This window comes from Centrocercus urophasianus, unplaced genomic scaffold, assembly GCF_019232065.1.
Source record: "Centrocercus urophasianus isolate 14NV4802_14NV808 unplaced genomic scaffold, USGS_Curo_1.0 seq_13, whole genome shotgun sequence".
Classification (NCBI taxonomy): Eukaryota; Metazoa; Chordata; class Aves; order Galliformes; family Phasianidae; genus Centrocercus; species Centrocercus urophasianus.
In genome coordinates, this window is record NW_024884475.1 from 9788864 (window position 1) to 9800882 (window position 12019).

A 12019-nucleotide genomic window follows, 5' to 3' on the forward strand; every position below is an offset into this window, starting at 1 on the left:
TTGAAGATCTTTGAATGTCATTAAAAATACAGTTATTGTTGTGTAAAAGAAGTCTCATTGAATTAAATAAACATTGTAACTCTATTTAGAATGATTAGTGACTTTTTAACATGGCACAGAAAAACAGACACAAGCCTCATTAATTTTCAGCAGAAAGCATCACTTCTTTCTGAGTTAGCACTATATAGAAACTATTTGAATGTGCAGTCAATTACTTTTCTTTGGGAAATGCAAAAATGAGCACATATCTGTACCACTCATTTTAATAATCAATGAACATGAGGATTTTCCATTATAGGGTTGCAGTACATCTGAGATGCTTAGCTCAGTCCTTGATTGCATAATTCTGTATCATACCATTAAGAAATTTGTTTCTTCCATTATGTATGTATGCTGTAGGAGAGCTAGCCACGTAATTATGACAGAGGTATGGCTGTGCTTCTCGTGTAGCACTGTGCTGTATTTTAGGTAACATGCAAGTGAGGCGTTATGTATGACTGAACTTGAGTCTGGTCATCTTTTTCTAATTTCCCATGCAAGCTTGCACAAAGTGCTATCCAGGACAAGACTGAATGCTACTGATTTTACAAGCCTTTACAACATTAATACAATTGTTTTAAAACAATATGATGCAGTAGTTTATTCTATTGTGTTAAACTGACTCTTAAATATACTGAAAATGTTTGATGTCACAAGCTCCAGTTTAGCAGCCATTTCAGTGAGTAACTGTCTTTAAGTTATTTACATAATCTTTTAGCAAGGCTTTCAAGCAGCATCTTGTTAACACCACTACGCAACTTCTAATTTGAGATAATCTAAACACTGACAGTTCAGAGTGTAAGGGTAGAAAGGGACCTCGGTCTGGTTCCATGGTACTTCTGGGGGATGTAAAGGTTGGAGGCCACATGGGTCAAAGTGATCACAAAATGATAGATTTTTTTATCCTTGTTGAACCACAGAAGGAAGTCAGCAGAACTGCTACCTCGGACTTCCGGAGGGCAGACTTTGGTCTCTTTTGGACCGTGGTTGAGGTAGTTCTGGAGGGCATTGGAGTCCAGAAAGGCTGGGAATACTTTAAGGAGGTTATTTTAAAGGTGTAGGAGCTGACCATCCCCAAGTCACGGGGAAAGGAGACCGGTTTGTCTGAACCTTTGGCTGTAACTCAGGAACAAAAGGAAAGTTAATTGTCTTTGGAAGAGGGGTCAAGAAACTTATGGCAATTACAAGTACATAGTGAAGCTGTGCAAGGAGAATATTAGAAAGACCGAAGCCTGGGTAAGGGGAAAGAAAACAACAAATATTTCTATAAATACATCAACTGTAACAAGAAGGCTAGGGAAAGTTTTCATCTTTTCTTGGACGCAGAGGGAACACGGTGACCAAGAATTAGGATAAGGCTCAGATACTTAATGCCTCAGTCTTTAATAGTAAGACTAGTCGCTCCCTGGGCACACAGCCCCTTGTGCTAGAAGGTCAGGATGTGGGACAGAGTAGGCCCTGCATAATCCATGCTGAGATGGTTTTGGACCTGCATTCTTGTGGAGAAGCTGGCTGCCCATGGTTTGGATGAGCATATGCTCTGCTGGGTGAAACACTGGCTGGGTGGCCAGGCTCAAAGAGTTGTGGTCAGTGGAGTTAAAACCAGTTGGCAGCCAGTCTTGAGTGGTGTCCCCCAAGGCTTGGTACTGGAGCCACTCATATTCAACATCTTTATCAATGATCTTGGTGAGGGGATTGAATTTACCCTCAGTAAGTTTGCAGATGACACTAAGGTGGGAGGGAGTGTTGATCTGCCTGAGGGGAGAAGGGCACTACAGAGGGACCTGGATGGACTGGATTGATGGGCCAAGGTTAACTATATGAGTTTCAATAGGGTCAAGTTTTGGGTCCTGCATTTTGGTCACAACAGCACCACGCAATGCTACAGGCTCGGGGAGGAGTGGCTGGAAAGCTGCCTGATGGAAAGGGACCTTGGTGTACTGATGCATGGTCAGTTGAATATGAGCCAGCAGTGTGCCCAGGTGGCCAAGAAGGCCAGTGGCATCCTGGCTTGTATCAGGAATGGTGTGGTGAGCAGGACTAGGGAAGTAATCCTGCCCCTGTGCTCAGCATTGGTGAGGCCTTGCCTCGAGTACTGTGTTCAGTTTTGGGGCACCTCAATACAGAAGGAACATTGAGATGCTGGAGCAGGTCCAAAGAAGGGCAATAAGGCTTGCGAAGGATTTGGAGAGTATGCCCTACGAGGAGTGACTAAAGGAACTGGGCTGTTTAGTCTGGGAAAGAGGAGGCTGAGAGACCTTATTGCTGTCTTCAAATACCTGGAAAGTGATTGTAGTGAGAATGTGGTTGGTCTCAGTAGTGACAGGTGACAGGACAAGGGGAAATGGCCTCAAATTGTGCCAGGGGAGGTTTAGGTTGGATATCAGGAAAAACTTCTTTACAGAAAAGGTGGTTAAGCACTGAAATGGGCTCCCCAGGGAGGTCTTTGGGTCATGATCCCTGACTGTGTTTAAAATCCATTTGGATGTGGTGCTTAGGGATATGATTTAGCAATGGGTTGTTAGAGTTAGGGTAGTGTGGTTAAGTTGTGATTGGACTTGATCTTATACATCTTTTCCAACCTGAGCAATTCTACGATTCTCACAATGTGCCCAACTTTGCCACTGATGAAGAACAGAGAAGTAGATTGAATTCAGCTGTCTGAATATGGTCAAATTTTCCCAAAGGGAATCAGGAACTTGTTCCTGGCATATCGTAAAACACCCAGACTACCTTAGAAACAAGGCCAGCACTAGTAATAATAATAATAAAAGAATTTTAATTTTATTAAAACTTGAGCCATTCATTTAATGGCTCAATGATGCAGCGTTAATTTAGCTGGATATGGATATTTTAAGCTGACCCAAAACTTGAAAACAAGAGAAATGAAATCAAAACTTAAGTTCTTGGCCTTGTACGTGCCTTCTCTCATACCTCAAGATTAATATCTTGCTCTATTTTCTGCACATAATTTTCAATTTCCTTTCTTTTGTTCGAGTAATGAGACAAGGCAATGCTTCTGCATGAAAATATTTCAGCTAAGATCAATTAATATTCAAATACCTAAGAAGAAAAAAACAATCTAAAATTTCTTAGCCCTATTATATTCTCTGTTTTTGGTAAGAACTGTCTGAAAGCTATAAGGTTTAAGAAAGTCCAAGAACAGTGCGGACAAAATTTAACGTCACATAAAGAAAACCATGAACATAACCTTCCCACACTGGCCTATTCCCATGGTGTTTAGACCCTTTAAGTACTTGTAGACATTTACCATATTTTCCCTTAGTCGTGATTTGGCTATGCTTTTACATACTTAGGCCTTTTAGTCTTTCCTCATAAATCAAACTCAGCAACCCATGATTCCTTTTGTTACTTTCATCTGAAGTATTGCCAGTTTGATGACATGATCAAGGGTTATTCTAAAATCTGCAAAGAGAACTGTAATCATTGCTGCTTCTATGGTTAGTCCCAGAGCTGGGGCCCAAGATGTTTAGAAAAAGGACAGTGAGTGCTTCCGAGGTGCAGGGAAAACAGTGGGAATTATGCTACACTGGGCACAGATGAGTATCCTCAGATAGAATTCAAACCAATTTTGAATTAATTTTGCCTTCTGGAATTAATTTTGAGTGTGAGTAATGCATTGGTGGAGTAAGAAACTTTGTTAATGTTGTAGTCTGGTAGCATAGTCCTTGAGACGAGGAGAATTAAAAGCAAAATAACTGCTGAGTGGAATGGAAGGTGAAAATAAGGGAGCTCATCCTTTTCTCATCTTAATCTCTGCTGCTAGCTGGTATCCTTGCATTGGAAACTCTAAGCTGCTTTTGGATCAGGCTGCACCAGCTGAGAACTATGAGAGAGGGGGAAAAAAAATTGGAAAAAAAAAAAAGGTGCTGATATAAAAGCAACTTAAGAAGAATTAGAAAACTAATGTAGTCAAGGATTGATGTCATCTGGGCATATGCTGAGGAATAAAGAGCACATCTAATTAATATTGGCTTGTATAGAATCATGTGGATTGAAAGCTCATCAGCTCTGAGGGCAAAGCAAAATGATAGAAGAGCAGAGACTGGGGAGGTGAGATGTAGCAAATGTCCAGCATATCACAGGAAGGACCTGTGCTCTGACATAGCACCTGCTGGCTGTCTCTGAGTTGACTTTCACTGTTGAAGGAGATCTGATGAGATTATAGCAACTCCCAGGAAGAAATCTTGTAATGTCTCTCAAGAAAAAAAAAAAAAAAAGATGAAAAGATTTCTTTTAAAATTTTACTTTTCCTATGTTTCTGAATCATGGTCAAAGCAGTTTTACCTGCAGGTTATAAGCTTTCTGACTTTCTTCTAGGATATGAACAACAGTTTCTCACTAATTTCTCTTGAGGTGACATTTCAAGTATTACCTATAATCTAAAAGAAAGATAAAACAAGATATGATCCATATTGCTTATCCAGATTTTTTTTCAACCCCATTTTCAACAAGCTATAGACATTATTCTTGTTTAGAGAAATTAAGCTTGCTAGAATTTTCTACTAGATAACCAGAAAAATATGAAAAAAAAAATAGTGCAAGGAAGAGTTACTTTTTTTCTTTCCAGACCCCATAGAATTAAATTCTGTCAGAGATTGTTGCTAAAATACATTGTCAGATGTTGCTCATTTCCATGCAAAACAGAATCCGCTCTGCCAAATATGCATGGTGCATTTGTTCCATGCTAAGTGTAGTGCTTATGTTGTGTTGTTCTCATTGGTCAAAAGAAAAATGAAGGCTCTGTTCCAAACTCTTAGTCACTGTTGCTCTGAATATGTGGAATCTCAAGGGGAAAAAAGTCTGTCCTTTTTTAAGAAACCAGGAGGGCCCACAAGACCATTCAAGGTAATTCAATGTAGTTACATCTTGAAAACAATTTCATTAACTTTCCTCGTGCAATTTGCATTGCAAATTCATCATTAATAAGTGGAAAATAGAATTTTGTTTAAATTTGTCACAAAGTAGCTTTGTAGAGTAGTGCCAGTGCAGTTGTGTCTCTGGTCAGTTAATCCACTGTGAAACTATCAAGATGTGTAAGCATGCTCCCTGCCCTAATTTTGGCTGATAACAGAATAACTTCAAGGAAAGCTTTATGGAAAAGGAGAAACCATCCTTTAAAAAAAAAAAAAACATAAAAGTTGTAATTTTCACTATGTAGAATCTGTCCCTTTTAGATGATGTGCACCTAATACGATGGAAACATTCACTGATAAAGCTAAAATGTTTGAAAAAGTGTTAGCTTGCAGTTATCAGAAGAATTTTATACAACATTGTTTTGTAATTCACACAATAATATGTGTGCATATACTACTCGTTGTTAGGCAAACTTTATGCACTTTCATAATTCCATCTCTTTCCAATTCCTAATGCTGTTGTTCTCCCTTTTTAACTTTGTATGTATAAACATATGAAACATTAAATAAGAACATACTTCTTGGCATTTCAAAAAAGCTCTATCAGACTTGGCTTTCTGATACAACTCTACCCCCATGAATGATAGCATTCTGGATTTAAGAATTTAACAGTGTGCTCTCTCCTTTGCATAACACTGCTATTAGCAGACCAGTGCAGTGTCCACCACTCTCATTAAAGATCAAGGAAGATAAATCCAACTCTGATTTTATGTTGGTATCAGTCTCTTTCAAATCCTGGAGTACCTTAAATTTGTCTCAGCGTGCTCTGTCATCACGCACCGTGTATAAACATATCCTTTTCCTAAAGATTGTAACTTCCACTCAGTTGGCACTCTGTTGGAAAGATTGTTATTCTTATTTTTTTCCAAAATTCACTAATGTTAAGAATTTCATTTCCCAGTTGCTGTAAGCTAATGTCATTTTGATGCATTTTTTTTTTGTTCAGAATTTGAGAATTCAAGCGTAATCCCAAATGCAGTACTTTGTGATGAATTTTAAAACTTAAGAAGAGTAAAAATATTCCTGTGCACAGAAGATTTTAATGATACCTTTGTGTTTTCATTTTGAAGAGACATTTGTCCCCTGAGGAGTTCCAGGAAGTCTTCAAAATGAGCATTGAGGAGTTTGATCGCCTGGCACTTTGGAAGCGGAATGACCTGAAGAAGAAGGCCCTGCTTTTCTAGTCCTTCATGGATAAAATATGTGCTTATTCAAAACAGAAATAGTCTTGCCAGAACTATCACACGCACTTGCTGTTGAACCATTGTCCAGCTTCATTGTGTTAGTATGTGTCGGAGGAAACAGGACAGATTAGATGGCAACATGTTGGAATACAAAGAATTTGCTAATCTTGCATTACCAGCTGGTTCAGTCAGTAACTCTGGTCCTACCCAGTTTACAACATGCAAAAATCTAGCTTTAAATTTATTGTTGCTTGCAGTTATTGCTTGATGCAAATGGAAATTCTGAAAAGAAGAGAAAAAGTGTAGCTGTGACAAAGGAAATCTGACATTTTGTTTCATTAAGTTTTAAAATAAATTTTTACAAAATCAAGTAATGAATATAAAATTATGTACTGGAGGATCACATGCGATTAAAAATGTGGTAAAAGCCAAAGAAAAGCATGTCCACAAGCAATGATTGCAGCTCTTTATGTGTGGTACTTTTTAAGAATGAAAGGAAAAATACAGAAGCACCTTAATTCTTCTTATACTTTAGACACAGCCTATTCTCTAAAAGGTCATTTTTGTCTAAACAGTAACTAGCTATCTTTAATTACAGCACAAGAGTTTTTATTTTATTAAGAATATATTGTGACAGAAAGCACTTATTATGACTAAAATGTATACAGAGACCTTCTTAAAAATTTACTCCCATTCATCAGGAAAACAGAAGCCTTATACAGAACTGGTGTAAGAGTGTATTGTGACAGTTAATAGTGTTTTCCTACTATCTTGGGGTGTTTGGGGAACTTTTTTTTTTTTTACATTTCATGCTGATATAAATGCCATACAATCTTAATTATATGTAGATAGATATGTCTATCTATAAGGATTTTTTTTCATTTATGTGTTTTCAGTAAAGACATTTACACGTTCTCCACTTTCTGGCTTTACATCACAAGCCATGAGAATGGTAATGGCAATTGGTAGGTGTGGAAATTGAACAGTTCAGCATAAAATGTAACAAAAAAAAGCTTGGTGTGCTCTATCAGTAGTATATCAAATTATAATCAAATATATGGAGCCTTCATGCATTACTATTTGCATGTTTCTATACAAATAAATTAAAAAAAAATCCCTTTATGATACTGGTGCAATACCTTGGAACTATCTTAAATAACAAGCAAAGCTAACAAAATCTGAGCATTTGATATGAGCTCTTAATATCTCTTCCAACTGGAAGACTGTATTAAATTTAATAATTTCATATGGTCAGAAGTATGGTTGCTGACAAAGAATGATTAAAAGTGAGTTGCTAGTTTTGTGTGAAACTAAAAGAGCATTATAAAAAAGTACATTTTTCAGCCACGTGTCAGTATTCTGTATTTTTACTGCCTTGAATGTTTGTATTCACTTCCTACTTCACTATGTCTTTTTGCATAAGTAACTGGTTAATATATGCACTACAACACACTGTTTCAACTGCCCCAGCATTGGAAAAATCATAGCATTGAACATGCCTTCTTCCAACTAATTTTCAAAATCCATGTTGTTGGAAATATTTTCTCATGACCTAAATGTTTTGTCTGATGATACAAATGTTTAAAAGAATCATTAAAACAAAGACATAACTGAATAACTGTGCTAATTGTGTATAATTTATTCATTGTATTGCTGTTCTGGATAGGTTCTTTCAATTATATTAATGTAACTATTATGTTCTTTGCATTAGGTTTGCTCAACAAGGAGACAATATCTTTTGTTATGAAGTGTACCTCTGACTGTAAATTTACTGCAAAGTTGTTTGTAACTTAAACAATCCATGGAGCAACTGACACATCAAGCAAAATCTGATTCACTTTCAGACTCTGTAGGGCAGCACAAAAAAAAAATAGGGGACAGGCTCTTTAGCAGTGTCTGTTGTGATGGGATAAGGGGAAATGGTTTCAAATCTAAAGAGTGGAGATTTAAATTAGATACAAGGACACAGTTTTTTTACGATAACAATGGTGAGACACTGAAGCAGGTTGCCCAGAGAGGTGGTGGGTGCCCCATCTCTGGAGATATTCAAGGGCAGTTTGATTGGAGCTCTGAGCACCTGATAGAGCTGTAGGTGTCCCAGTTCACGGCAGGGGAGTTGGAATATATGACCTTTAAGAGCCCCTTTCTAACTCAAATGATTCTATGATGTCCCATGTACACAACCAGTAGCCAATCTTAATTGAGAGCTCCTAATCACACATAGGCAACGTCCACAATACTCTGTAACCTCAGAATAGCTCATTATATCTTCATATTGCAGTCAAATCCAGCCAATCTGAAATGTGATCAGCAAGGCTCATTGGGCACTTTAGACCTGATATCTAAATGCAGGAGAGTAAGCAGCTGAAAAAGGGTGGCTAATATAGTTGACCTTGGAGAAAACTACCATTCTCATCTACCTGTTCCTTGGGCATCAGATTAATTACAGACATCTTTTCCATGAAAATATTGCAGGTTGATAGAGGAAATCCATATATAGGTGCAGATCACATACAGGTTCAACATGGATCTTCATAAATAATGTGAAATTGCTTAGCGACAGTTAATGCAGATATCAATCAACACTTGATCAAGAACTCCACACTGACGAATGTTGTTACCCGGATCTTTGGCAGATGACAAGTGAGGACAATCAAAGCTTGTGAGCTCTTATGCATTCATGCCGTTTTGATCCAGTTAATCTGTTATAATGCCAACAGCTTTAAAGTATCTTCTGAAGGTCCTCATCCTACCTGAGCTGAATCAGATAAAATTCTCATTTTGCATACCCTCATGTTGATGTTTTAGTTCATGAATATCAGTTCTAATGATAGTAGACAACTATACCTAGAATTGATACCACATTATCTACCTATGCATCATTCTGTTTTCTCTCTTATGGTCAGTCAAGGGATAATACAACTTTGATGACATCCTAGTGTTGAAAACCAGTTATATGAATCTCAGTTGTCACATTTCTGTCTGCTGAATGTAAAAAAAAAAAAAAAAAACCAACAATCCATCTGCAGATGTGTAAATCACAACTATTTTCTCTTAGATGAAAATAATTTTGTACAGGTGGAAGTTGTAAGCCAACAATCTCAGTAAGTTGGTAGGTTATCACTCACAATTACTGGCAGTCATAGACCATGTTAGACCAAATCACTTTCAGGGCAACAGAATGGCACTTTGACTTGCACAGATTTCATAGAAGGCCTTAATTGTGTTATTCTTTATACTGCTCACCAAATAGGCGTGTAATCAATGCCAAACACACAAAAATGTTCTAGAAGACAGTTTATCAACTTTTGTTCCTACTGCCAGCCAAACCATAAAGGAATTTTGGCTTCCACACTCAAAATCTTTGCTGATGTTAGATGAACAAATACTTTTATGTATGTTATGTATCCTTCTTATTTCATTTCCCCCAAAGTTTGAAATGGTCTGTAGTTGTCTGTTCAATGCAAAGGTGGCATAACTCAATAATGTTCTCTTTTTCAGGTGGTATATGTCAGTGTATCACTCTATATTTCAAGTGTCTGCTGTCATGTGGTATAGAGACCTAGTCGGTAGTGCTTTGTAGCATATCTAAATTCTCACTTACAGTATGATCCTGTATGTTGTATTTGCCACCGGACAACTATACTAGTGTGATAGAGCCTTAAATGAGCAGCAATTCACTGTACTGCTAGATCCTCTGTACATTATCTTAACTCCATAAGCCAGAACATGGCAAACCAGAGCATATAACATTAGTGTTTATAAATTTATCATATCTTCCTCATTTAAAAACTGTAAATTAGAATTTTGGTCATGTAGTCTACTTTCAGTAACTTGGAGTATCTCATAGATTAACATGTGCATAATCAATGTTCTGATTTATTTCTAGATTTCCATATGCTAATCTTAAATAACATTATGAAATGGAAAATACATTTCAGAATAGTTAGGTAAATCTTTGCCAGAATTCTTCTTCTAATAGGGTGGTCCAGCACTGGCAGAACAAATTCATAGTCTCAAAAAATCATTGGTTATTTTTTAAGATTATGCTCTTTATCATTAGATATTGTTCCTTGTTTTCAAGGAAATTCAATCTTTCAGCACTTTGGTAAGTATGGATGTGCCTATACAGCTCAAAAGGATCAATGTAAGTCTTGATGGAACCTGTCTTGATATGTATTTAAAAAAGCAAGGGAATTCTGTCAAACATTTCATTTTCATACCTGGATTCATTTGTATGCCTCAGCTGTTCATGACAATTCTGATGTATGACCTAATTCTCACCTCATCTATTTTAAAGGCATGTCTCAAACACAGGAATGAAAAAACCACTTTATTTCATCATCATACTCTGAGACAAAGGAACACATGTATTTTTGTGGTTGACTTTCTAATGCTAAGGCATATCTGACCAACAATTCCAGATAGGAAACCATGCATGCCAGATTACTATTACAGCTGTCTGAGAAAGCTGGACATTTTTGTCTGACCTGCTATTTCTTTTCATTGTGGTTCAGTGGAGAACTCTGAAAGCTGGAATAGCAGAAACAGGGAAATACACTATTGAGAAGCTACCTGGAATCAAATAATCCCCTAAGACAAGGTTAGTTTTACAGAAACAAAAGGATGCAGTTCAGATCAAAAGAAGTACCTTATATTTTTTGGTGAGGAACCATCTATTCAAATTTCCCCAAGTGTGATTAAGTCAGACCATTAGTTTTATTAGCCTTTCACAGGTCTGCAGGAAAATGCTGTTCTACTATTTGCAGATGAGCTGGAGGAGATCTCAGGCACTGCCAACTGCATGGAACATGGGCTCCAGAGTGTCACTCTCCTTGTATGTGAGAAACAGATTCATATTCTTCTAAGCTTCTCAATATCTAGGTTGAAACACATACATTTATTTCTTCAGACATCTTGTGTATCTACCAAAAAAAAGAGGAAGACTTTCTGTTATCATAGTGAGAGACTGCAAACCTCTTGTACATGTCAAATCATACTGGACGCTTGCATTTTTTTCATATTCAGTATGCCTCTGAGATACAGCCAAACCCTTCTCACTCTTTCTGCTCTAAGAAAGCTGTGTTGGAAAAGCTGCTACTCGGGAACAACGCATGCGTGAGAAATGGTAGGTCTCGATAATTTACTTCTCTGATGGCAGAGTTGCAAGCACATACAGCAAGCTGAAGTTTGTTTGTCAGGTTACTGCACCTGGTTATTGTTTTCTCCTCACATCCATTGTGTCTCTGATAAAGGCTTAGAGAAACTAACAATAGACAGGAGCACCTGTCCCACATAGGTGTCATCTAAATATATAGTGAATCAAAGTTTTAACAGTGAGATTTTTCTGTCTGATCTATGATGTATTTAACATTTGTTATAAGAAATCTGGATATCCTTGATTTGTTTTCCTGAATCTTGTCAAATTTTTGTCCAGAATGATTTGTGGTTGATCTGTTTTCCCCACTTGCTCTGATGAATGCCTTGATTGCATCCTCTAACTCATCTCTCTGCTAACAATTATAATCTCTTCAATCTTTTTGAGATGAAAACCATCCTGTGTCATTGATAATTATTCTGCAAGCTCCTCTCATTCTAACTTGATGCAGGAGGTGGGCTGACTCAGAATAAAGGGATGACAGTGTTTTACATTCAATGTGGTATGATAAATATTCTAATATCTATTTATTTATTTTTAACAGGGGAAAAAGAATGATAAGAGTGGTGTTGGCTCTTTACTACAAATTTGCATTATGCTGAAACTCTGTTTGAACTAATCACATTACTGCAAACATATTTACCTAAGTGGATATGCTTCTGAACTCCAAGAGTTAATTTTTTCCCAGCTATCTTCATGTT

General features: G+C 37.1%; 1 protein-coding gene across 7 annotated transcripts in view; it reads left to right on the forward strand.

Annotated features, from left to right (window-relative positions):
* ABLIM2 (actin binding LIM protein family member 2) overlaps window positions 1–7775 on the forward strand; it is a 139459-nt gene extending 131684 nt beyond the window's left edge. For all 7 annotated transcript variants that reach the window (XM_042811924.1, XM_042811918.1, XM_042811921.1 and 4 more), the window contains one exon: window positions 6047–7775. In XM_042811924.1, the coding sequence (XP_042667858.1) occupies window positions 6047–6160 (114 nt within the window). In that variant the 3' untranslated portion in view covers window positions 6161–7775. The remainder of the gene's footprint in view (window positions 1–6046) is intronic.
* The last annotated feature ends 4244 nt before the right edge of the window (window positions 7776–12019 follow it).